The 27,573-nt window shown below is 47.4% G+C and overlaps 1 protein-coding gene and 1 long non-coding RNA gene across 7 annotated transcripts in view; both read right to left on the minus strand.

Moving 5' to 3' along the window:
• The window catches only part of TP63 (tumor protein p63), a gene marked incomplete at its 3' end in the record, with an annotated part of 97,922 nt that overhangs the window by 27,569 nt on the left and 42,780 nt on the right, over window positions 1-27,573 (minus strand). For all 6 annotated transcript variants that reach the window (XM_081190291.1, XM_081190290.1, XM_081190289.1 and 3 more), the window contains exons 3-5: window positions 3,444-3,630; window positions 2,167-2,282; window positions 448-557 (exon numbers count right to left, since the gene is read on the minus strand). In XM_081190291.1, coding sequence (XP_081046417.1) covers window positions 448-557; window positions 2,167-2,282; window positions 3,444-3,630 — 413 coding nt within the window. The remainder of the gene's footprint in view (window positions 1-447; window positions 558-2,166; window positions 2,283-3,443; window positions 3,631-27,573) is intronic.
• Window positions 12,002-15,713, minus strand: LOC308585233. Its single transcript, XR_014007178.1, has 2 exons — window positions 15,281-15,713; window positions 12,002-14,908 (listed from the first exon to the last, which is right to left on the minus strand). It is a non-coding gene; the product is annotated as an uncharacterized lncRNA (long non-coding RNA).

The raw sequence follows: 27,573 nt of genomic DNA on the forward strand, positions 1-27,573 counted from the left end.
GAGCAATCCCAGCCTTGGACCACCCCCCATAAGTTAGTAGCTTTGTGTTCATGCAATCTTTTTATATGTAACTGTATTTTTGTAATATCTAGTTTAATATCTTTTTTGCATACCTCTTAGTGAAATGGCTAATATAGTAAGGGGTATGGAAATTAAATAATCAACCCTGCACTGGTGGAACCTGCAATATTTGGCAGCAGTTATGGGGCAGGACCTCCGGGCACGATTCTCTACTATCCTATGATTGTATGACTACACGCCCCTGTTTGTGAATTGGGAATTGCTGTGTTTGTGCGCAATGAAAGCAAAAGCCCCTTCTGCTTCTGGATCAAGGTGTGTGTGTTTTTGCTTGGGACTCATTTTTTGATCTCCCATCAAGTTGCAGTGGCTTCCAAGCCAGAGGCAGGCCATTGCTTGCCACTCTGAGCTCCTGCTATTTCTACTTACTCTCTGGTTTCAAGTGTCACGATGATAAGAATCGGGCGCCTGTTCATGCCCCCGACGCAACTGCTGTTGCACATGAAATTGTACAAGACGGTGGTGAATTCTGTGCCGACCTGGACAGAAGACAAAAGAGGGAGTTATTCTGAGTCAGCTCTGAGTCACGCAGGAAGTGATCGGTTTGCTGAAGGCTGTTTGCTGAAGGCAGCGTTTTCCAGGTCTTCTAAGTGTGGCAGCGGCTACACTTTGGAACTCCCTGCCTATTGAGATCAGGCAGGTGTCTCCTCTTCTACCCTTTCAGCACTCAGATGCTTCAAAAGTTGTCACAAGTTTTAATCTGTTTTTAGTTTTTTGATCACAGAATTGTACTGGTTAGGTAAAAGGTAAAGGACCCCTGGAAGGTTAAGTCCAACCAAAGGCAACTATGGGGTTGTGGCGCTCATCTCGCTTGCAGGCCAAGGGAGCCGGCATTTGTCCACAGACAGCTTTCCGGGTCATGTGGCCAGCAGAACTAAACTGCTTCTGGCGCAACGGGACACCGTGATGGAAGCCAGAGCTCATGGAAATGCCGTTTACCTTCGCGCTGCAGTGGTACCTATTTATCTACTCACACTGGTGTGCTTTCGAACTGCTAGGTTGGCAGGAGCAGGGACCGAGCAACGGAAGCTCACCCCGTCACGGGGATTCGAACCGCTGACCATCCCATCAGCAAGCCCAAGAGGCTCAGTGGTTTAGACCACAACACCACCCGTGTCCCTAGAATTGTATAGGGACTCCCAAGGCTCATCAGTCCACCCCCCTGCAATGCAGGAATCTCAACTAAAGCATTTTAACTTTCCAAGGGTCTTAGATTATTACTTTTTCTCATTGACTATTGCATTGTTTTCTCTTTTCTGTAGACCACTTTGAGGTTCCTTTACTTTGTTTCTTACAGTCAAGCAGTGAATAGATTTTATGAAACAGATAAATGCCATAGCACTTGCTAGCGTGTGCAGAGGCTGGTTGCTTCCACTTGCTGAAAGGAAAGAACAAGGGGCAGCAGTGAAACATTAACAATGGTTTAGTGCAATGTGTGAATGGGCTTATTCTGTTGCATCTGAAGGGATGAAACAACAGTCCTGTTTAGAACACCCCAGCCTCCCAACTTGTGGGATGTGATACATAAGTAGCAGTCAAGTACAACATTCCTTGTTTTCCTAGAGTGGACATGCAGGTGGAACTTCCTGTTTCCTCCTGGACTGGGACATACTTCCTCTTGCATGTGACTAGAGTGGGGTGTGACCTTACCTCTGCAGGTAACAAAAGCACAAGGCACGCAGCCCTCCTCCCCTTCTTTTCCATCTTCCTTTCGTCATGTGAACTACAGTGACTGCCAGTCTGCAGTTACTGGGATTAACCCCCCCATATGGGGTAGATCCATATGTACATATTTGTAACTAAGTTCTGCCTTCTGGGATCCAACTGTGAACAGAATGTGACTAAACTACTTTTATATACTCTAAACAAGATTGTGGCATGTTTATTCTTTTAAGAGGGAAGTAAGGGAACCTACTAGGAACCAAATAGTGAGAGGCTTACACAAGCCTGCAACCAGCTACCTGCTGTGCGTTTAAAAGGGGAATGTAAAACTCTGCTAAGTTATAGATCTTGCTAGCACAAGTTAGGAAGGATATCAATAAAGAATATATCCTCTCCTGCCTCCCTGAACATTCCCACCCAACTCACCTGCGGTGGCTCATATGGGACCAGGACACTCTGCCTGCCAGTGATGGGGTCTTCCACATACTGAGCGTGGCTGTTCCCTTCCACTCTGATCAGGTGGCTGGGAGGAGCTATTTGACCTGCAAAAGCGTACGGGAAAGGAACAAGGTCAGCAAAAGAACCAGCGTTTTGGAGAGAGATAACCCAAGGAAAGCAAGCGAACTTCCACAGTCCAGGGCTCATGTCTTGCTGTAAAATCCCTGCACCTATTGGCGTACCTCAACTCCACCTTGAAGAGCTTCCCTAGTGACAGTGGCTGAAATGGACCTGTGTTGTGCTCGCTGCTGTCAACTGGCCACTCTATAGCTAGGCTTCATATTGTTACATAAGTGGGGTGCCTGCCCTCTCTCTGCCAAGTGATGACGAGAGTCCACCAGGTCTGTGGTTCCTCTGGAAAATGGAGGCACAGTGGAGGCTGTCGTAGCTTTAGGAAATATGGTTTATTAGCCTATTTACACCTTCAGTCTTCATGGAGGGAGTCCAGCCTGGCCATTTCAAGAGGGGCTTGTCCCTTGCAGCAGTGCAGTCAGGGAGTCCAAAGGCATCTCTCCTAGCCAGCCTTCAGCCAGCCTGCCCAAGATGGATCCCAGTCTTTCCTCTCCCCTTCTTCTTCTTCTTCTTCTTCTTCCCATAACACCCTGCTAAAAACTCTCTTTTCTTGTCACTTCAAACCCACACCCCATCACCATGGCAACCTCTGTCTGCCTAGACTCTCAGATGTGCCATCAATCCATTTTGTCTTACTAATGCCTCTATCCCAGGTGAGGCCCTGGCTTGGAAAGGAATCTTAGCCTGTACTTTTCCACTGACCCCCAATCCTCTCTTCAATACTCCAAATAATTAAAATTTGTTCTTTGTTCTTTCTTTCTTTTTGTTTCATTTTCTTTCTAGGTATATAAAATTTGTATATAATTTTTGTATACATGTTGGAAATTATATTATAGTTAATTCTGTAATGTAATATGACAACGTTTACCAATGTAATATAAGAATGTTAACAAATAAATAAAATTCAATTTTTTTAAAAAAATTAAAATCCTACCATTTATTAATTCCTAGGGTTTGGCAGGGGGTCGCCCCCAAATCTATACAATATGATAAGGATACTGACAAGCTGGGAGGTGTGCAGAGGAGGGTGACTGAGACATGGAAACCAAGACTTATGAGGAATTTGGGATGCTTAGCTTAGAGGAGAGGAGATACGAGAGCCGTTGTCCAAGATCTGGAGGTGCTCAACTCACCTTCGTTGAATTCCCGGCTGAGCTCGTGGTTGGGGCAGCGCTTGACTACCTCGGTGACGTGCTCCGCTTTCTTGTAGACGGGCATTGCACGGATGACGGCGCCCTGGGGAGGGGGAGTCATCACCTTGATCTGAATGGGACACGTCTTGGCGATCTGGCAGTACAACTTCTTCAGTTCGGTGGAGTACTGGTGGGAGGACAAGAGGGAAGGAAGGCAAAGTGAGGAGAGCAGCCTAGGAAGACCTGTTTTGCATGGGTAAGAACACTATCTTTTGGCAGCAACGAAACTCTGGAACTCACTGCCTATTGACAACAGGCAGGGAGCCTTCCCTGCAGTCCTTCGGCAGCTGCTAAAAGTGTTGTGTTATGTGTAGCTGACTTTGTAATGTTTTATTTTTAAATCTTTAAGATATTATTTTAGATTCCTGTTAATTAAGTTGCTTTGAATGGATGCTTTATATTTGACTTTCTTCAGCAATGTTTCATTTAATGCCTTAACTGCTCTGAGAGCTTTTTCCTTAAAAAAAAAAATAGAGTGGTAGAGTAATGAAAAACAACAACAAAACATAGGCAAGCATGCCCTGATGCTTAGAAAGTTAACGTGAGTTAATTCTTGTTGTTCTTCTAACTTTTCAAAAGTTTTAAATTATTGTTGTTATTTTCTCTTATTGTTATTTTTAAATCTTTTTTTGTCAAACCACTTTGAGGCTTGAGTTTGTTAGTTTGCCTGACAGTCAAGAAATGTATACATTGTATGAAATTAAATTAAAGTGAAGTCACGAGCCACAGTCCCTCTGGGCTGCACCAATCCTGCTGAGGTCTCTTCGCAATACATGGGCACCAAGGCAGTCAACACACACTTAATATAAAATATGGTCTGTCCCATGGAAGAGGGAACAAGCTTGTTTTCTCCTGCTCCAGAGGGCAGGACCAGAACCAAGGGATTCAAGTCACAAGACAGGAGATTCCAACTAAACATCAGGAAGAACTTTCTGACAGTAAGAGCTGTTTGGCAGTGGAACGCTCTACCTTGGGAGGTGGTGGACTCTAATTCCTTGGAGGTTCTTAAGTAGAGGTTGGAGGGCCACCTGCCATGGACTCTTCAGCTGTGATTCCTGCATTGCAGGGGGTTGGACTAGATGACCCTTGGGGTTCCCTCCAGCACCATGATTCTGTGATTCCACCCCAGCGTGCAAGAGATATCAAGTCTTTTAGTCCCAAGTAGGACTAATTTGAAGGGATGCGGATGGTGCTGTGGGTTAAACCACAGAGCCTAGGACTTGCCGATCAGAAGGTCGGCAGTTCGAATCCCCACAATGGGGTGAGCTCCCGTTGCTCGGTCCCTTCTCCTGCCAACCTAGCAGTTCGAAAGCACGTCAAAGTGCAAGTAGATAAATAGGTACCACTCTGGCAGGAAGGTAAACGGCATTTCTGTTCGCTGCTCTGGTTCGCCAGAAGTGGCTTAGTCATGCTGGCCACATGACCCGGAAGCTGTACACCGGCTCCCTCGGCCAATAAAGCGAGATGAGCACCGCAACCCCAGAGTCGGCCACGACTGGACCTAATGGTCAGGGGTCCCTTTACCTTTAGGACTAATTCAGCCAGCTAGCCCTGGTGATTATCTAATATTTGTTAGATGGATTTCCCCTAAATTGATTTCTGAACTTTGAATTTTATTGTTATTCATGTTTTCATACTGTATTTTATGCTGCTTTTACAATTAAGTGTTTTAAATTTGTTGTTAGCCACCTTGAGCCCGGTTTTTGAACCGGGAAGGGCGGGGTATAAATCCAAATGTATTATTATTTATTATAAGTGCCTGGAAGGCTGCAGGAGCTTGTCTGTTGCTTCCACGCGGCATGGAAACCCCCTGGCTGCGGCAACCACAGAAAACTACTGGCATTTCCTCCCTTCCCAGCTATTGACGCCCTTCCACGGGGCTGGCGGGAAGAGCGCGCAGCAAGCTGTTTGCTTTCAGAGTGTCCCGTGAAAGGCTGCGTGCTCCCAGGCACGGGCCCAAGTGCGCAAACAAAGGGCCGACAGGAACGCACACGTTAAACTGCAGCAAAACTCGCCCTTTGCATCCTGTCCGGATAATAGGCTCCTGGCAAGGGTGGTTGGTTAGGCAGGTGGGTGGCAGTGTGGCAATGGAGGGGATTAGCGATGGATATTCAAGGAGGCGGGTGGGAGGGATTTTATTCTGTTACAGGTTGCTCAGGCGAGAAAACATGAATCTGGGGGGAAATTCGAAGAACTGGCCAATTATTTTCAAGCATGAACTCCGGCTCTCCTCTCTGCCCCACCCCACCCCTTCTCACATCGCTGCCCAAAGGATTTAGGTCATCGCAGTGAAAGGCACTGCTGCGAATAGCTGGTGGTTTAAAGCCCGCTTTCGAACGCGACAATGTCGGATTGTGCAATCGCTTCTCTTTCTCGTGCCCGCAGGCTAAGGATTACGCACACAAAGGATTTACACAGCCTGCGGAAACGGGAGCGTGCCAAGCGAGGCAATATATTGTTTGAAAAAGAAGAAGAAGGAAAAGGAGAGGAAAGAAAACCAAATTATTGCAACACTCAAAGCAAATTGTTTGGGGGCGGGGGGGGGTTGTCTTTAAAATAAAATAAAAAGTATTCCCAGAAATCTCTCATTGGAAAGCTCTCTTAATTAAAATGAATACTGTTAATAAGGCACAAGACTGAAGTTTTAAGGAACTGGGCAGAGCGAAAGCAGACGGGGTTTGGTTTTTTTGTTTCTCTGCTAAACACATCATGCCAACCTAGTCTCGATACAAAAGATTCAAGATTAAGATCTTTGGCGAGTTTAAGAAAAGAGAAATTGAAAGGGGAGGAGGGGGACTGTACTGGGACCACAGTAATAGGCCAAGGGATTTAAAGCCTTTTCTCCTGGCCATTTTCAGAAATGGCCCTACTTCAGGTGTCTGTGTGATCCCTTTCTGCTTCCCCCTACATGGACCTCAGAAGCTGGAGAGTGAGGAATTTAACATCAATAAATAAGTGGTGTTGAGATACAGGACTAAACCCCTTCCCACACTGCTCCCCTCGCAATCCTATCTGTTTCCCTATCGACTTTAAATATATATATATATCATGGGAGATGGTAAGCACAGATTCCCCGACATCGCTGCTAGTTGCACCCATGAGAACAGAAAGGAAGCCAAAAAGGATGAGATCAAGGGGCTCCATCGCCCTGTCCATTGTTGTGGCCAGGTAGGTACTTTGAACTGGGCCAGAGCGTTTCTCCATTTATCCTTGTTCTGCTTACTCTGACTGGCAGAGCCTCTCCAGGGTCTGAGCTCCGAGGTATCTCCCAGCCAGACCCAACTATCTCGAGATCCTTTTAAGTGGAGATGTCGCAGGAGCACAGGAAGTCAACCAGAGACAAGCAAGGTTGAAGTTGATCCTTGTTCTGTGCAACAGGCCAAGATCATATTTTATTTTATTGCAATTCATTCTCCCAAGCCACTGGGCTAGCTTGCAGAATCTTACCATAACCGACAGGTGTAGACTTTCTTGTTCCAACAAGAAGTGACCGCGTTTGGTTAAAGGGCTGGTGCTCTGCTGTTTTCATTTTAATCATCGGTATGTTTTAAACGGATTTTGCACTTGTATATAGTTTTAACTCTATCAAGGTTTAATTGTTTTTTTAATGGTTGATTTCTGTATGTTTTTAGCAACAGAGAGCAAGAAGGAGCTGTACTCCAGAGCAGCTAGTCCTCTCCCTGGAGACTGTTTCTGTCCCTTGAGATTACAGCTTGGCTCGCTTACTTGAGCAGCCTGCCATTTTACTCCACAAGCGACATTTTACGGGGTTTCTGTCCACCATTTGTGGCCTCCCACGGTGGTATGGATCGTCTTCAGGAAGGGCCAAAAAAAGCTTGGCATGCGGAGGATCTGGGGTTTCTGGCAACTTCAGGCTTCAATGCCTTAGGGGCACGAGGTCTCACCAAAATGGGCAGGGACGAGGCTGCAAAGAGATGTTGCCACAAGGAACAAACGGCACCAAGAAGACCCAGCATGGGCTAAACATCCTGGGATGCTTCAAAATGAAATAGAAATCTCAGCCCTTTTGCTGTTCTTTGTGCCCAAATACGCTGCACAGAGGGGATTTCTGAGGATACCAACACACTGGCCCGTTTTTACCTAAGAATACGACTTGCAAGGAACGGGGGGGGGGGGGAGAGCATTCCAATGTCTGCCTCCCTGCCCTCGCCACCTGCCCATGGCAGCAGGCTGTGTTACATACTGCTGGCACCCGGGCGGGTAATCCAGTCTTTCTCTGCGCACGCCCCACGCGCACGCCCCACCATCGCCCAACACCTGCCTGGTTTCTCGGCACGATGCTCCCCCCCCCTCCGTTCCTTCCACCCACCCTTCTCCTGAAGGAGTGTTGACAAAGGTTTTCAAAGACCCACACGTACAGCCATTATTTGGGAGTGTCTATTTCACTCTTAACAAAGGAGAAGCCTGCCAGCGGAACGCTTTCCAGCGCTCAAAGCGCGGGGAGTGAAAAAGGGGCACCGGGAAGGGAAGGGGTCTTGGTTTTTGCAACGGGAATCACCCGAGCTCACCTCGCAGGGGCAGTTTCCGTCGGCCGTGCACAAATGTGGAGCACGGGAAGAACCACACACAGAGACACACAAATGCACAAACACACCGCCTCCTTGAATCTTGCAGATTCCTGTGCCCGTGAAGAAACTTAAGGACCGTCTACTCTCCTTCCTTGGAGATATTTAAGCAGAGCTTGGATGGCCCTCTGTCATGGATGCATTAGTTGAGGTTCCTGAATTTCAGGGGGTTGGACTACATGACCCTTGAGGGTCCCTTCCAACTCTACCATTCTAGGATTTTAGGATTCATTTCGGATATTTCACAGCAGCGTCTTCAGTTCTCACTGGCCGGAATCATGGAGGGGTTTGTAGAGCCTCTGGTCCAAGCCTAGTTTTCCACTGCAGGCAATCCAGAGGTCTAGAGTGGGGTTGGGGGCCTGGAATTCCCATGGGGAGCACTAAGAGGCAAGGGGGGGGTGCAAGAGTGACTATCAGACTTTGAAAAGTGGGATCCCTAGATCAAGTTCCTCAGTGGTGCGCTCAAAAACAGAACCATACATAATAAAGCAGGCTTAACTTAGAATTATTTAAACCAATTCATGAGCCAAGAATTTATACACTGACCACTAATAATGAATCATATGTTGTGGATTTAACTCCACATTTATTATGCTATTTTTGTGATATACAAACGACATGAGAAAACATGGTACACTTATTTGTATAACATTATTCTTGTTTATAAAACCCAAAAAAAGTTGTTTGTTTGTTTTTTAAAAAAAAGAATAGTGGGAACATTGGTGAACGAGGTGAGAGAGCCCTTATCATGGAAAGGGCCCCCCGGTCTGGTGAACTCCGACTAACTGAGCTGCAGTTAAAGGCCCCCTTGCTGTGAAAGGGCCATGGGGCCATTTCCAAGCCGAAGACTCTTCCAGTCCAGACCAAAAAAGGAAGGTTTCCCATGCAAAGACACAACAGATGCTTTTGGATTATGGAAGTGTGCTTAGGAAGCCCCCCCCCCCAAAGCATAATGGAAGATCAGGCCAGGGGCCCATCTAGTCCAGCATCCTGTTCTCACGGGGGCCAACTAGGGGCCCAAAGGGGAGCCAACAAGCAGGAACCAGGCTTGGGAGCCCTGCCTCCTCCTGCAGCTTCCAGCAACTGGACTTCATAAGCATCGCTGCAGAGGCAGAGCAATAGCCACCCGGGCTAGTGGCCACCCAATACCCTTTTATAGCCACCTAGGTTGGTGGCACATCATTGCCTCCTATGGGAGGGAGTTCCACTGATCTGTGCAGGGACTCCTCTGTGGTGGCTCCCTGTTTATGGAGACCCTTCGCTGGTGATCTGCACTTAATCCTCAGGCTATCTTAGTTATTTTATTTCTCTGTTCCATGGCTCAGCTATGTGCTGCTTGAGGAAGGACTTCCTTTCACCTGCCTGAAATCTCCTAGAATTCTGCTCCATTCATCCCTTCTAGTGTTAGGAGAAAGATGTGAGGGGAGGGGACTTTCCAGTATCCAGTTTCACCCTGCCATAAATAATTTTATAAACCTCTATCATGCCACTTTGCCTTTTTTTTCTAAAGTAAAATTCCCAAATGTTTCAACCTCAACCTCTCCTCATAGGAGATTCACTCCATCCCTTGGAGCATCCTGGCTGCCCTTTTCTGAACTTTTTCAAACTCTGCAATGTCCTTTTTGGGGCGAGGCGACCATTAGCTAGCCAGATGCCTAGAACCCATCGATAGCTTCACCCTCCACGATCCTAATCCCCCTTTATAGTTCAAGCTCTGGTTTTCCCAGTAGTGATGTATGGAAGTGAGAGCTGGACCATCAAGAAGGCTGAACGCTGAAGAATTGACGCTTTTGAATTCTGGTGCTGGAGGAGACTCTTGAGAGTCCCATGGACTGCAAGAAGATCAAACCGATCCATTCTGAAGGAAATCAGCCCTGAGTGCTCCCTGGAAGGACAGATCCTGAAGCTGAGGCTCCAAGACTTTGGCCACCTCATGAGAAGAGAAGACTCCCTGGAAAAGACCCTGATGTTGGGAAAGATGGAGGGTGCAAGGAGAAGGAGACGACAGAGGACGAGATGGTTGGACAGAGTTCTCAAAGCTACCAGCATGAGTTTGACCAAACTGCGGGAGGCAGTGGAAGACAGGAGTGCCTGGCGTGCTCTGGTCCAGGGGGTCATGAAGAGGCGGACACGACTAAACGACTAAACAACAAAGGATGCTGGCCCTAGCTGCGTCCTGGAGAGGCGAGTCCCGCAGTTCCACAATGCGCTGCGTAATCCGCAGCCCGCTTCCTCTCGCCCCCTTCTCCCTTCCCAGAGGGCTCCTCGTTCCAAGGAACCCCCGGAGACCACAAGCTCCGAGCACCCTTCCTTGCTGGCCGCGACGCAGCACCCCAGCCAAAGGCCGCCTGTTGCCACCTGTCAGTTGCGGGGATTAATTGCCGGAGCGAGAGCTGGGAGCGGCGCATTCCTCCCCCTGCCGCGCCCACAGGAGATGTTGACACCAGGCATGTCGCCACCCCCTCCCCGTGTACCTGAGCCGGTGTGAACCGCAGAAAGGGGAGGCGCAGAGGGGAGAGAAAGATCTCCGCGGTGGAAGTTTGGGAAGGGAGAGCGTTGACGCTGCAAAAACCACGAGGGGCAGAGGCAAGGAATTGTCACACTGGTTCCCTTTGTTCCCTCTGGGTAGGGGGGGGGGGCTACGCACAATGCCGGGCCGGACTCAGGAGGCAGTTGGCTGTGCCCTTCCGGGGGGGGGGACACACTCCCAGAACATGAAAAACTGGGCTGCTTTGGTAAACTGGCCAGGGAGGGGTGGCGAGGGAGGCAGCCAGGCAGGATGAAGAAAGGTAGCCTCCAGGCATGAATTTGGGAGAAGAGAGCAGGCTGGTTCCTTCTGCACCACCTCCTCCAACTTCCACTTTCACCTGAAAATACTTGGCAGCACATTCATAGGTTCTTCTTCTTCTCTGGCGATCCCTCGCAGCCAAGTAAGATTGTCTTCCATAAACACGGTTTTAAAAGTGAGTCCATAAGTGACTGTGGAGGCCATAAGTGACTGTGGAGGCCAATTCTGGATCCACAGTGGGGACATTGGCTTCCGGGCGGGAGTTGATCACGGTGTGGATTTGCCAAGCGTGCCTTCCTCTTAGCACGTTTCTCCCTTGCGTCCTGAATTTGTGCGTCTTCAAAGCCCACAACACCTTTGGTCAAAGCTGTTCTCCAGTTGGAGCGCTCGCAGGCCAGCGTTTCCCAGTTGTCAGTGTTTATACTACATTAATTTTAAGATTTGCCTTGAGACAGTCTTTCAAACTCTTTTGTTGACCACCAGCATTACGCTTTCCATTTTTAAATTTGGAATAGAGTAGTTGCTTTGGAAGATGATAATCAGCATGAGCAGTCCAATGAAGTTGATACTGAAGAATCATTGCTTTGACACGGGTGATCTTTCTTTCTCCCATTCTTAGGTTACAGCTAGGGTTGCCATATTTCAAAAAAGTGAACAAAAGGTGTTGAGCTTTTTTTGGGGGGGGGGGAAGAGTTGTTGAGCTTCCCAAATGCAACTGGGAAATTCTGGCTAAATGGCAGCTCTATTACAACTGCTGGAATAATTTTCATTTTTTATATATATACAAAAAAAGGATTATGCGAACCACCTATGATTGCAGCAGCCATTACTTGGAAAAGCAAGGGGCTGGGGGGAGCAGGGTAGAAGCATAAGAACGTAAGGAGAGCCTCCTGGATCAGGCCCATGGGCCATCTAGTCCAGTATCCTGTTCTCTCATTGGCCAACCAGATGTCCCAGTGGGAAACCTGCAAGCAGGATTCGAACACAAGCCAACTCTCCCCTCCCATAGTTTCCAGCACCTGGGATTCAGAAGCTTTGCTTCCTCCAACTTAGGAGACACAGCACAGACATTCAGCCCCATTTCTTTCTTTCTTTCTCTTTCTTTCTTTCTCTTTCTTTCTTTCTCTCTCTCTCTCTCTCTCTCTCTCTCTCTCTCTCTCTCTCTTTCTCTGACAAAACAAAAATTGGTGAGAATCAGACTTGGAGAGTTGGGATAAATTGGCCCTAACATGTCAGAAATTACACTCAGTAGTAGAGATTGGGAGCAGGAAGGGGAGGAATTTTATGTAAACCTCTTTTGCACATCCTGGAAAGAATATGTGGTCTGAAGTGGAGCTATCCTTCGAAATCCACACCTCTCCAAATTCTGAGATGCCCTTCCCCAGCCAAATAACATGACCAAAAATGCGTATATTAGAGGAGGGTGTACATAAAAAATGCATTTATTGGTGGCAGCATTCAAAAATGGATTATGGTAGTGAAAATCCCTTGCAAAAGTGTGCAAATCAGGAGCGGTAGGCACTCAAAGTCTGGCAAATATTCGCAGGTTGTTGTGGAAATGTGGTGTGGTGAAAAACCCAACACACACAAACACACAAAAAAACATGGATGTATAAAAATATGGGGTAGGAGAAGACACAAGGCAGGTTCTTTCTTGGGGTAGCCTCACAATTGTGAATAGCATGGGAATCTGAACCCATTCTCCCCAGTTTTTAAGTAAGCTCTGAGAATAATAATAATAATAATAATAATAATAATAATAATAATAATAATAATAATTTCTTCTTCACAGGGCTTTTATGGATGATTTTTCTGTTTGTTTTTGTGTTTTTATGCTGATGTGCTTTTAACCTGCATTCTTACATTTTTCTTTTTTTTAATTGCCCTGGAAACAAAAACAGAAACTTTTTTAAATGAAAAACAAACAAGGTGGGTCTCGGTGTTTTTAAAACAGTGCAGAACGATCAACCTCTTTAAGGAGAGAATTGATACACAATGGGTGGTATCTGTCTGCTGATGAATCTGGTGGTAGATTGGAGGAGGTGTGTGTGCAATTTTTGGCTAAAAGAAACCAGCCAACCCTGCAGGCCCCATCCAATCTACCCCAACTCTTTGAAGATTTCAGGGAGGCATAGAAGGCATTGGGGAAATAGACAAAAAATGCCCCCCTCCACCATTTTCCTGGCAATTTCCTTCCATTAGCACATACTAAGAGCCCCGTTGTCTCGCCAGAGTGGCGCATGCTCTGGTTATCTCCCACTTGGACTACTGTTATGCGCTCTATGTGGGGCTACCTTTGAAGGTGACCCGGAAACTACAACTAATCCAGAACGCGGCAGCTAGACTGGTGACTGGGAGCGGCCGCTGAGACCCCATAACACTGGTCTTGAAAGACCTACATTGGCTCCCAGTACATTTCCGAGCACAATTCAAAGTGTTGGGGCTGATCTTTAAAGCCCTAAACAGCCTCGGTCCAGTATATCGGAAGGAGCGTCTCCACCCCCATTGTCCAGCCCGGACACTGAGGTCCAGCTCTGAGAGCCTTCTGGCGGTTCCCTCCCTGTGAGAAGTGAAGTTACAGGGAACCAGGCAGAGGGCCTTCTTGGTGGTGGCGCCCGCCCTGTGGAACGCCCTCCCAGCAGATGTCAAGGCAATAAACAACTATCTGACTTCTAGAAGATCTGAAGGCAGCCCTGTTTAGGGAAATTTTTAATGTTTGATGTTTTAATGTATTTTTAATATTTTGTTGGAAGCCGCCTAGAGTGCTGGGGAAAACCTAGGCAGATAGGAGGGGTATAAATTTATTATTATTATTATTATTATTATTATTATTATTATTATTATTATTATTATTTCATCAGGCCACTGTTCAATCTAGTCCGGCATCCTGTTCTCACAGTGACCAACCAGATGCCTGTGGGAAACCAGCATGCAGGATTCGAACACAAGAGCAATTTTTGCTTCCTGTGGTTTCCAGCAACTGGGATTCAGAAGCACTGTGACTGTGACAGCAGAGCAGAGCCACACTAACTAGTAGTCATCAGTGCCATCTCTTCCATGCAGTTGTCTAATCCTCTTTCAATGCCATCCAAGTTGGTCGCCATCATTGCTTCCTGTGGCAGGGAGTTCCCTTGGTTTACGCATCAGCAAGGACTTCTCTGTGGTGGCTCCCTGTTTGTGGAGACCCTTCGCTGGCGAACTGCACCCAATCCATAAGTTGTCACAATTATTTTATTCATCTGCTTCACGAAACCAGCCTCCTGCTTCATTGCAGAAGAAAACCTCAAAGCGGTTTGCAAGAAAGATAAATAAAAAAAGATTCACTGGATTTTTTCTTTTCTTTTACAGCTGTGATTTAAAACACACGAGAATTCAGACGCAATGTGAAGACGTCTGCACTCACTCAGGCATTTAGCACTCGAAACGGCAGCCCAGAAAGGTGTTTTATCTGTTTTGAGGTTTTTAATTAAGATGTTTTATGGATGTTGATGATGTATGCCTGCCCTGGGCTCCCGTGGGAGGAAGGGTGGGATAAAACCTGAATGAATAATCTGCAGCAGCAGACAGATGCAACCCACTGGACGCACACACACATTTATATAAACCAAACCGCGATCGTCAGAGCAAAAACTGCAGAGCAGGAAAGGGTGAGTTTTGCCTTTCTGCACCAAGTGCAAGAGCACAGCTGTTCTCTGCACAGAGCAATAACGAGGGAGATTCCTCCTTCACGTCGCACAGGCTCCTTTAAGGCAGCAGAACGAAGTATAATTATTATTATATTCAAATCCTCCTTTTTGCAAAATTAAAAATCTTCTTCGCATGGAATAAACTAGCACATCACATTTAAGCAGAGGTCAGGTGGCCACCTGATGGGATTCTTTAGTTGTGTTCCCTGCATTCCAACTCTACGATTCTATGATACTATAACGGACGTGGTTTCATAAAACCCTCTTTTATATCACATTTTCTAGCTACCAACCCAGTTGCAAAATGGTTGTTATTTGCATGAAAACTGCAGGAGATAGAAATGACTATACTCTCATAATGCCAACAAAGGTCCGTATAGTTAAAGCCATGGTTTTCCCAGTAGTGATGTATGGAAGTGAGAGCTGAACCATCAAGAAGGCTGATCGCCGAAGAATGGAGGTCGTGAAGCTGAGGCTCCAAGACTTTGGCCACCTCCTGAGAAGAGAAGACTCCCTGGAAAAGATCTTGATGTTGGGAAAGATGGAGGGCACAAGGAGAAGGGGATGACAGAGGACAAGATGGTGGGACAGTGTTCTCGAAGCTACCAGCATGAGTTTGACCAAACTGCGGGAGGCAGTGGAAGACAGGAGTGCCTGGCGTGCTCTGGTCCAGGGGGTTACGAAGAGTCGGACATGACTAAATGACTAAACTACAACAAATACTTTCATAATATGCTTGCCTCCTGACGTTGTCTGACGGGTAGTTGGGGAGGGCAAGCAACATGTTGTTCTTGCTGTCCTTGGGCTGAGGAACTCCCTGCCACAGGAGCAGTAGTGCGCATTGCCAAGTATCTAAAATTTGGGCTCCGTTCTAACAAACAGCAGGGGAAGGGGTACACCCGTCTTCCCCGCTGCACTATTTCAGACAAGTCTCACCTGGGAAAACACTCCACCCCAAAAAAAGCTTCCTGGCAGACAGAAAGGCCAGGGGAAAGATTAAGTGTGAAGGACCTTTCTCCCTGACATGCTTGCTTTCCGAGTGCAGGGTTTTTATTTCATTTGGTATTGACGAAACTTCAGTATTGAGACTCTGAAACTCTGCAGGGCAGAACAGGGGCGAAGGAAGGCATCGTGACACCCAGGGTGGGCATTGCTATGTAGGGCGCATGTGTGCCATCGCTATGTACAATGCATGCGCCGTATGTAGCGACACCGCACATGCAGTGCGGTGCTCCAGCGCCATACAGACGGTGCTGGGATCCTCTGCTCGTGGCTGTAGCTCTGGGGGGCCAGTGGCGGCAAACTGCTATACAGCGCATGTGTGGCGTCGCTACAGGACATGCGTGCGACGCCGCACATGCACTGTACTTAGCCATTTGCCGCCAGTGCCGCGATCCTCTGCTTGCGGCTGCAGCTGCGAACGGAGGATCCTCCACATGTGGCCGCGCTGCCGCGAGCCCTCGCAGGGTGACTTCTTGTCACCCCCCTAGACATGGAACCCGGGGCAAACCGCCCCTGCCCGCCCCCCACTGTGACGCCCCTGGAGCAGAGGAACTCGTACACCACGTCTGTGTCTTGAGAAGTAGGCCTTAAGGCAGCTTCCCCAACATCTGGTTCTTTCCAGATGTTTTGGAATACCAAGCTCCAAAGCGACTCTCCAGAGGTGATAGGATAGCTGTTTTCAAATATCAGAAGGGCTGTCAATTGTAAGATAGAGTAAGCTCACTTCCTGCTGCTCCAGAGGGCAACACCCAAACCAACAGATCCAAATAACGAGAAAAGGGGATTCTGAAGAACTTTAATGATGATACTACTTCTAGTGCTGCTACTAATTTTATTACTTCTATACCACCCATCTGACTAGGTTGCCCCAGCCACTCTGGGAAGCTCCCAACAAAATATTGAAAACACAATAAAACCTCAAACATTAAGAACTTTCCTGTACAGGGCTACCTATAATAATAATAATAATAATAATAATAATAATAATAATAATAATAATAATAATAATAATACTTTCTGACAGTAAGAGCTGCTTGACAGTGGGACAGACTCCCTCGGATGGTGGTGAACTCTCCTTCCTGGGAGGTTTTTAAGCAGAGGTTGGATGCTTTCGTTGAGATTCCTGCACTGCAGGGGGCTGGACTAGATGGCCTTTGGGGTTACCTTCCAGCTCTATAATTCTGTGGTGCTACTATTCTCATCAGCCTTGGTGAGCAGGACAGTTTGGGCAAGGCTGCTTTGAAGCACATCTCAAAGAAGCGCAGTGCGTGCAAAGGCCACTTGGAGCAATAAGGGAACTCCAAAAGGAACTGGGAAAGGTGAGCTGTCCAGGAGTCCTTTAGACCCCTTGGCTTGGAATGGATGTCTGCAAATTGCACCACTCAGCCAGTAAATTTCCTGTCGACTTCAAACACGTTAACCCTTCCTTTCCCCCTCTCCTTCTCTCTCTCTCCCCCCTCTTTGCATCTCCGCTTTCCACCCCCAACTAAGACGCAGGGCAGGTCCTGTCAGGTTTGGGTTTGGAGCGAGCAGCAGCAGCAAGCCGCCCCCCCCCCCCATTTCCTCAGAAGCCCTGCAGGCTTTGGTGCAGAGGCAAGTCCCAACCCGGCACACACCAGCTTTCAAGCACTCGGCGCCTCTGGTCTTGTCTCCGCGCATAGTTTGCAAGTAGCATCACGCCTCTCTTCCTCCGGCCCATTTCATGCGCTGTGCATGCACGCCAGACGCCTTGAAATTCTGCTTTGATTTCACAAAAATAAACCCAAGCTGTGGCGGAGGGGAAGGCAGAGGCCTGTGAGCTGGAGAAGCAACAGTGCTGCTCCCCCCTTTGTTCTTGGTTCAGGGTCCAAAACCTTCTTAATTCACATCTGAGATCATGGACCATAGCCAGGGACCAGTGGCCAAGGTTCTCAGCACGCTATAACCAGACCCAGAGACAGGCCACAGCAAGCCACCTCCTCGATAAGGCGGGCACTCTCTAGTTTGGTCATGCCCTGTTTCCTGAATTTCCTCTAAAAAAAATCAATCCCCTCCCCTCACAGCTGCTCCAGATGTTCCTTTTCCACTTAGCCAGATGTTGGTGTGATGGCCTGGGACTTGGGCTCGGACTCAGAACCAGAGGAGATTCAGTCTGCACCGGATCCTTTGCCTCAGCCATCACCTGAACCAAGTCTGGGGCCTGATCCTGAAGAGTCCCAGTCTGCACAGGTTCCCCTGCAACAAACACCAGCTGGGCCGAGTCAGGGGCCTGAGCCTGCCCTGGCTCCAGATGCAGGGATGACCTCGTTGCCTCCAGCTGGGCCATCACTTACAGCTGCTCCACTTGGGTCAGGGGAAGCTGAGGCGGCCCCTGGGTCTAGTAACCCACCGACGTCTCCCGAGCTGCAGAGAGCAAGGTCTGAGAGAAGGAGAGACCTGAGTACTCGCAGGAGGAGTGCTTGCCTTTGGGCGAGACAGGGAGGTGAGTTGCCGGGGGATCAGGACCAGCCGCTACCCCAACAAAGATAAAAGGCTGTTGGACCCTGCCCCAGGTTGCAGGAGCAACATTGCTGTATGCTAGATCCTGCACCTGTCCTTGCCTGGTTTCCTGCCTTGGCCCTGTTGGACTGACTCCCAGTGGAACCTTCAGATTCTGGACTGGTCCTGGACTGTGTTTCACGGGTTACCCCCGGGCCCAGCACAGTTGATAAAACAAGAGCTCTGGTAGAAGGGGGCAGGCAGGGACAGATGCAAGGGGTCTGACTTCAGAGAAGTTGGTCCTTTGCCCTGATGGAGAACATCTGCACTTTGGGTCTATGAACCAGTGGCATGCTGTGAAGTTTTTCATAGGAGAACAGTTAGGGCCAGAGGCGCACGCTTGCGAGGGCATTGGGGATGCTGTGGCGACTCGCACACGAGAATCGTGCTTCCCCCCTAAGCTGGGCAGAAGCTTCCAAGGGTTTGGGAAGGAGGTGCCAGGGGAACATTTAGGGGACCAGGCTAGTCTTCTTAGTCCACTGACCAAACGTCGCTGCCATGAACCCAATTGAGTTCAGTACCGAGGCAGCTGGATCTAGGTTCAGATACAAGTTTTGAGGTGGGCTCCGAGTGAGTTCGGACAAAAAGCTGCCTAGTGGTAGGAACTCAATTCCACACCTCAGTTACCTCTGCACTTTCCAGACACGGTCCGCACTTTAAAGCTCTGCGCTGGAGCATTTGTTGTTGCTGTTTGTCCTTGCGCATTCCCACGAAAATTCACTCTTTAGTGCTGAATCGGAGCAAACAGCAATCCATGGAAGACCCCAATTGCCAGTTGTTGCATTTCAGCTGTGAAGAGAGGGCTTTTCTTTGGGGGGGGGGTGTTAAGCTCCGGGGCAAATGAAAGGGTGCCCCTGTGTCTAGAAAAAGCAGTGCGGATAAACACTCATGCACAGCTTCGCAATGCATGTAGCACAATAGATAGGAAGTCTTCAGACTTCTTAACCATTGAGCTATAGGCTATAGGTCTGTGGATGAATTGTAGAATTATAGAGTTGGAAAAGACCCTGAGGATCATTTAGTCCAATACATAGCTGTCCCACACGGTGATCGAAGATGCAACCTTGGCATTATCTAACCAACTGAGCTAGCCAATTGAATAAAAGTTCTCAGAGTGCATAGGAAACTCTCCCACAATTTGTGGGAAGCTCAGAAAAGAAAATTCTGAAGGTCAGATATTTATTTCCTTGCTTTTTTATTCAACTTTCTTCTGTTTCTATCCTGCCTTTCTTTCCTCATGGAACCCGAAACGGCATGAGCGTGAGTCCCAGACAGCCACCTCCTTGACCAGGCGCAGACCTGCTTAGGTTAAGCCAGGTGATGGTCTTATGTGCCTTCTAAGAACATAAGAAGAGTCTTCTGAATCAGATCAAATGAGGCCCATCTAGTCCTCAGTCCTGTTCTCACAGGGGCCAACAAGTGGCTCCAAAGGGAAACCCACAACAGGATCCATGAACAAGAGTCCTCTCACCTCCTGTGGATTCCAGCAACTGGGTTTCAGGAGGGTTACTGCCTTTGGAACACACAGCAGAGCATCCTGGCTAGGAGCCACTGAGAGCCCTCTCCTCCATGGATTTGTCTAATGCAGTTGTCTAAAGTTCAGCACCATCCATCTACAGAGACTGGCAGTGGCTCTCCAAGGTTTCAGAAAGGACATCCTTTCCCCAACTCTACCTGGAGAGACCAGGGATTGGACTTGGGACCAACTGTATGGAAGCAGGTGCTCTACCATGGAGCTACAGTTCTTCCCAGAAGTCTACAGCTCCAAGCTTGACTCATACATCCTCTGCAGCAACGCGGTCACTGTTCCAACTCTGTTTTGCATGGTTGGGAGCTGGGACGTCACATGGTCATGGGAACCTCTGAATCAGCTTCTCCATGAGGTTGGTCAGATCACATCAAAGAGTAGCCTGGCAGCTTCCAGGAGAACTGGCACTTGGCCTGAACCTTGCAATCCTTCTGAAGCTTTAGAGAAGCGGATTCAGGATGTTCCTGCACGTTACATGTTGAGAATTACACTTTCCAGGACAGGCCAAGAAGAAACCAATGTTAAGTCTGCCATGGGCATATCCCATGGGTAGACAAACTAAGGCCCAGGGGCCGGATCCAGCCCAATCACCTTCTAAATCCGGCCCACAGAGGGTCCAGGAATCAGCGTGTTTTTACATGAGTAGAATGTGCCCTTTTATTTAAAATGCATTTCTGGGTTATTTGTGGGGCACAGGAATTCGTTCATTCCCCCCCCCCAAATATAGTCCAGCCCCCCACTAGGTCTGAGGGACGGTGGACCAGCCCTCTGCTGAAAAAGTTTGCTGACCCTTGGCATCCCATCTCCTCAAAATGGCATCCATGCTCCAACAACTCAAGGATGCACAATGCAATGTCTGCATGGAAAGAGTTGGGAAAGTCTTGGGTCCCCAGACTGTTTTTGCTCTGTGATTTGCTGGTTCACACACCCATGACTGTGAAATAATTAAGTTTTCAGATGAGGACAAAGACAAAGCCTTGTAAATCTTTACAAACAAAGCAACATGGCCACACCTCTCTACGGGATTAGGAAACAAAACAAAAACAATCTCTCTTTCTCTCTCTAGCGAAGGGAAAAGATCAGGCAAAACAAGCACCTCTCTTGGCAGCGCCAATGCTAGCAGCACATCTGGTGCAAAGGGCTTGGTAGATTGCTTACCCAGTTTGCAACATCTTAAAGACTCTGGCTGTTGATGTGAAGGAGGACTGAGAAAAGTAGACTTTGGTGAATGGCTTGCTTTGCTATTTAGGCCATCAGTGTCACCACAGGTCAGCTGGGTATAGAATCATAGAGGTGTAGAGTTGGAAAATAAGGCAAGGGTCATTTAGTCCACGTCCCCCCACCCTGCAATGCAGGTAATTTTTTCCAGGCAAGTAACTGGGTGTACAGTGGTGCCTTGGTTCTCAAACAACTTGGAACCCAAACACTGCAACCCCGGAAGTAAGTGTTCTGGTCTGCGAACTTTTTGCAGAAGCCAAACGTGCTCCATTTTGAGTGTTACGCTTCCATTTAGAGCGTTACACTTCCAATTTGAGTGCCACACTTCCGTTTTGAGTGTTACGCTGAGGTCTGTCTGTTTTTGCTATTTATTTTGTGTTTTTGCTGCCCTTTTTTGTTTTGTTTTTGAGACTGGGTGGACCCAGTTCAGCTATTGGAATGGATTAATCCGTTTTGCATTACTTTCTATGGGAAAGGAGTGCCCCTTCATTTTGGAATGCTTTGGTTTTGGAACGGACTTCTGGAATGGATTAAGTTTGAGAACCAAGGTACCACTGTATATGAAATTCCTCACTGACGCCTTCCCCCTTAGCTTTGAGCTCTGCCCCCATCTCATTTCTTTCCTGAAAAATTGACCCAACTGTAGACTCGGTTGTCTCCAGGTCCTCAGCCTCCTTCTCTTCTCGGTCTTCGCTCCTCCCTTACCTCCTAGACTTCCATCTCCTCCAACATTTCCCCGATGAAAATAGGGAGATCCTATCCATATTTGTTATTAAGTTTCCAAAATTTAACATATACATTTCAATGCACAGTAATTGTTTCTTTCGTTTTCTCGACTTCCCACGCCATTTCCCACAGTGTTTGCATTCCTCTCCCTTTGCTGTACGCTGTCTTCTATCTTTCATATCACAACAACATTGCTATACTCTCTAATTTATTCTCTGGCTCGTAGTTCAAATCCTGCTCATCATGTTAGAACGCTTTTTTAAGTGATACAAAAAAAGGCTTCATTTCTTCCAATCTTATCTTGAAGCCATCCAAGTTGGTGGCCATCTCTGCCTCCTGTGGAGCCTGCTTTGCAGGTAGCCAGGCAAGTCGCAGACTACAGGCACCTGAAGGAACTTTTCATGGCTGTGGGTTGGACTAGAGCAGGGGTCAGCAAACTTACCGCGCCTTGGGCCAGTGTCTCTAGTGCCGATTGCATGGCGGGCCAGAGGGCGGGGGAGCGCGTGCCCATACGCGTGTGCACATGCTATTTCCGGTGCACTTCCGGGTCAGAGGAGCACAGGAAATAGCTTGTGTGCATGGGCATGGGCCTCCTCTGACCTGGATGTGCACTGGAAATAATGTTTGCGCATGGGCACAAGCTACCGTATTTTTTGCTCTATAAGACCCACTTTTTCCCTCCTAAAAAGTAAGAGCAAATGTGTGTGTGTCTTATGGAGTGAATGCAGGCTGCGCAGCTCTCCCAGAACCCGGAACAGCTGCTTTCACTGTGCAGCGATCCCTCTTGTTGTTCTGGCTTCTGAGATTCAGAATATTTTTTTCTTGTTTTCCTCCTCCAAAAACTAGGTGCATCTTGTGGTCTGGTGCGTCTTATAGAGCAAAAAATATGGTGCTCCTCCGACCTGGAAGTTGGAGCTCTGCGGGCTGGATAAATGAGTCCCTCAGGCCCTATCCGGCCCACAGACCTTAGTTTGGGGACTCCTGGACTAGAGGACCCCTTTGGGTCCCTTCTGACTCTCCAATTCTATGACTGATGTCAGCTTTGCATCTTCTAACTGTTTGTCCTCCAGACTCTCTGCCGCATTTCCCTGTGCAAACTGGAGACGCCCTCTGTGAACCAGGGATATTCTTCCCAAGGCTTGGTGGTTAGGAATACAAGACACAATCTGAAAATAAATGATGTTCCAAGTTTTTCCCCCTCCCCCTCCCCCAAACCCTTCCACTGAACAACAACAGGCCAGCCACTCCCTCAGGAATACACAATCTGATCTGATCTTCCAATTAGGCACCTCCCAAATTATGTGCCATCATTAGGGATGGTTATCGCAGCCCTCTGGCTCTTCAATCTCCGTTGATGTTGGTTCTTCCTCCTTCCCTCCCTCCCTCTCTCCCAACCCACTGGAGAGTTAACATCTTTTTGACTGGAAGGTACGGGGAATCTGACAAGGCGCACCTGCAGAAAGCAAGATGCAAAAACACTGCCATGTCGTAGGTGGCTCCTCTGCCCACGTTGCCTTGTGCACAACGCAGGGGACGTCTTGCGCTCGGGGCGCTTGTGGGAAGACTTGGTGCCAACACAAACACTCTTGCAGAACTTGAACCCCAGACCCTAAAGCCACCTCGTACAGCTCCTGAAGGTAATGGGGCCCATTCTATGTCCAGCTGTCCTTTGTCAAGAATGGTCACTGTTTTTTGTGCTGCATATATGCTCTATGGTTATTTATGGGCCTCATAGGTATCTAAAGCCATTCACACATAACAAAATATCTATTTTATCAAAGTAACTGTTGAACTGAAATTAAGAAGTATATTAATAAAGTAAAGTAAAGTGACCCATGATCATTAGGTCCAGTTGTGGCCGACTCTGGGATTGCAGCGCTCATCTCGCTTTACTGACCGAGGGAGCCGGCGTACAGCTTCCAGGTCATGTGGCCAGCATGACTAAGCCACTTCTGGCGACCCAGAGCAGCGCACGGAAACGCTGTTTACCTTCCCGCCGGAGCGGTACCTATTTCTCTACTTGCACTTTGACGTGCTTTCGAACTGCTAGGTTGGCAGGAGCTGGGACCGAGCAACGGGAGCTCACCCCGTCGCAGGGATTCGAACCACCAACCTTCTGATCGGCAAGTCCTAGGCTCTGTGGTTTAACCCACAGTGCACCCGCGTCCCAAAGTATATTAATAGTGAAATACAATTAAGAAGAAGTATATTAATAGTGATAGTGATATTTTAGGGAGCAGGCGGGGCCCATGACTTACATCATAGGAGCCTACACATCACAAAACACTGTTGCTGCATGTAGGTTTTATTGTATTTGGTTTTTTATCACATATTTTGGAAATGTACATCCAGTGTTTGCTTTTCCCCTTTAATTTTTGTTGGGGGCCCCCAAGAGAATGGGGCCCTAAGGTAGAGCTTGTTTAACTTATATGTATATCTGGCACTGACCTCGTATAAATGGCAGGGAGTCGGGAAGGAGGCGAGCATGATGTTCAAGGGAGAAGAACTAGGCAGAATTGATCTTAGGCAAGTCAATTGAAAAACTCTGGGGTTTTCCTGAAAAAAGCTCAACAACTTTTTTGGGGGGTGTCCCTTGTTTTAATATGGCAACCCTACATTCATGGCAGGCCTGTGGCTGCCGCTGAAAATGGTGCCCCAATTTCTAGTCCTTCCCCCCCAACCCCCCCCAACTTCCTGCAATGTTTGGCACGAGGTTCCTACACTGTCCCAGTCTCTGCTCCACGCTTATGTATTTGCTTATTGCATTTCTACACCCCCAATATGGTGGTTTTCTTCTCCTCATTTTATCCTCCCAACAGTCTTGTGAGGTAGGTTCGGCTGGGAGAGAGGGGAAATGCAGAAAATGATTGAGGAAATGAGAACCTGAGAGAAAACATTTTTTAATTGTTGCAAGCTGGCCTGTGAACCACTGGTGAAGAGAAAATAATAATAATAATAATAATGTTTATTTAACAAAATTTATATGCAATTTGATTGTAGCATAACCTCCAAGTGGTTTAGAGGGGAAATTAAAATTAACAGAAAGAAAGAAAGAAAGAAAGAAAGAAAGAAAGAAAGAAAGAAAGAAAGAAAGAAAGAAAGAAAGAAAGAAAACAACACATCAACATCTACGTGTCTAGATAGAGTTGCCTAAACAAAAATGTTTTAAACAGGTGCCAAAAAGAAATTGCCAAAGGCCGTTTGCCTGATTTCAATAAAATAGCCAATTAAACCCGTGATGCGAAAGCAGGTGGGTTGCCTGATCTCTGCACCTTCAGCTTCTTGGAGGGAGGGTGAAAAATGTAGGAAAAACCAAGTCTAGAACATTCCTAATTTCTGGTTATGTTCAGCACAGAGCATCTCTTTGCCCAAGTCCACAACTTTGCAGAGAATGGAAGTGGGGTCGGGGGGTTTAATTCTAAGCCTCTTGTGGTTTTGAAAATATTCTTCTTAACATTATTTTTCGGTTTCCAAAAATACATGTAACAAGCAAACCCCAGATACCTCTGCTCCCTGCGAGAAACATTCCATGCATATACAATGTAGATGACACAGTCAACATTAGGCTGCTCTCCATCCTAACAGGTCATCCCAGAGTGAGCCCTGGGTGGCTGGTTTTGAAGGTGCAACGCTGTCTTTCGCAGAGTAAGAATGAGCCCTGCAGTTTCAAAATTGCCTTTGGTCATTTGGCATTGCAGGGGTCCCTTCCACCTCTGCAGTTCTATGATTCTATTATTGCATTCCTGAGCATCCAAGATGTTTCATGAAGTTTTTCCACAAGGGCAATATTCCATTGGCTATCCCACTGTCTATCTAGGTAGTGGCACCCGCCCTGTGGAACTCCCTCCCACCAGATGTCAAAGAGAAAAATAACTACCAGACTTTTAGAAGACATCTGAAGGCAGCCCTGTTTTGGGAAACTTTTAATGTTTAATAGACTATTGTACTTTATTATTCTGTTGGAAACTGCCCAGAGTGGCTGAGGAAACCCAGCCAGATGGGCGGGGTATAAATAAATTATTGTTGTTGTTGTTGTTGTTGTTGTTGTTGTTATCATGCCTTGAGTTAGCAGCTGTTTTCCAACACTGTGCTATTATGTATTTGTAGTTGCAGATATGAAAAGGGCTAGCGGGTTTTACACAATCCAGTCTGGATAGTTAGCCTTGGGGAAGACTTGAAGTTTTTATCCCCAAAAAAGTTTTTGATTGAGTTCCACTGAAACAAGGCTGCATTTTAATGTTTAATGCTGTATTTTAATTTTGTTTTTTAAGCTGTATTCTAATCAATTGTTTTTATATTTGGTGTTAGCCGCCCTGAGCCTGGTCTTGGCTGGGGAGGGCGGGGTATAAATAAAATTTATTATTATTATTCTTACGGTCATCTAAAAGCAGATTTAATAAAGTGAGGTTCTTTTCTAAGACTCTTGTCTGTAAGGGAAGCCGGATCTCTTATGGAACGGGGAGGTTTGGTGAGCAAATTCCAAGAGGGTGGAGACATCAGGGATGGGCACTTGGAGAAGAAGAAAGCATAAAGGAGATTTTTAATTTTTTTTTTAAAGAGAGAAAAAATAAACCCTATAATTTTAGCAAACTCAGCAGAAGCTTTCTTGCTCAAGACATCCATCACCACTTAAAAATGAAAAAAATAATAATAAAGAAAAAGGATTCTCCCAACAAGGAAGAAAAAGAAAACCCTGTAGATTTTTAGAACCCCAGCTGACGAAAGATTTCTTGTGAGATAGGAAGCGAGATTGCTCAAAACAGCAGCATCCAAACACAGTCCTAGATGAGGTAGCGCCATATCTCCCACCCCCTTCCCCAAGAGAGGGGGTGGAGAAGAATTGTGTAACCATTTTATAATTTTTTAAGGCAAAGAAAACTCCTCATCATTTAAGCAGAAGCTTATGAAGCATCAATTTGCTTTGGGATGGCACTTCCCACCATGGTGCCCTCAAGATGTTTTGGACTACAATTCCCATCAGCTCATCATAGAGTAGATGAGAGTGGCTGTCCAAAATAACCTCGAAGCTGCCAGGCTGGGGAAAACTGGTGGAGAAGCTGAGAATGTCAACTTGTCCCACAAAGGCGGCTCCGCTAAACTTGCCCCAAGGTCCCCTGGGCTTGACTTAAAACTCCTGAGTCAACGAGAGCAAAGTCTGCAGGTATTGTGCAGGCTGCTCATGCAAATGTCTCTGTTCTCCGCAGTCCACAGCATCATAAGAACCTAAGAAGGGAAACCCGCAAGCAAGATTTGAACACAAGAACAACACTCTCCCCTCCTGTGGTTTCCAGGAAGCATTGCTGCCTCCCAGTTTTGGAGGCAGAGCTGAGCTATCCTGGCTAGTCGTCACTCATATCAGTAAAATGGTCCTGAGTTCTGAAAGGCAGGAGAACACAAGAGCAGCTCTATAGGGTAAGACCCAAGTGAAGTCTCCTGCACAATGGGGCCAGTCAAAAGTCTCTGGGAAGGATACTGCATCTGGTCTTCAGAGATAGACTGCCCCTGAACATGGAAGTTCTACGGAGCCATCAACTGTTTAAGCAAAGGAAACACCCTCCTCCTCCTCCCCTTCCTCTTCCATTTTCTGATTTCCTTTCAAAGGCACCATAGCCAACGGCCACCACCAGGTAAACTGTGCAGTAATTGGACACCCCTTGCTCTTTGGGGGGGAACGTAATGGAAAGTTGACCCCGGACCTAGCTCTAAACCTAGCCGGACATTGTCGGTTGTGTTCTGGGAGAATCGCTCCAGCCGCTAACACACACGCAGATCGAACCAGGAGGCAAAAGAGCCAAAATTACCCAACGTTTCACAGCGTTACACAACTTGCCAGATAAATAAAACGGGGAACTCATAATGAGAAAGCAGGCAAAACGGTTGTTATGAGGACATGACGGCTGAACTATTTAGAAAGGGAGCCTTTGGGCTTGGAGGGGCAGCCAAGACGGGGTCCCAAACACCTGGGGGGCGCCCCTTCCCATCAGCCCCACTCGGCGAGGTCAATGCAACCCAAAGCATA

Source organism: Podarcis bocagei (genome assembly GCF_964188305.1).
Source record: "Podarcis bocagei genome assembly, chromosome: 4".
In the NCBI taxonomy this organism is placed as follows: Eukaryota; Metazoa; Chordata; class Lepidosauria; order Squamata; family Lacertidae; genus Podarcis; species Podarcis bocagei.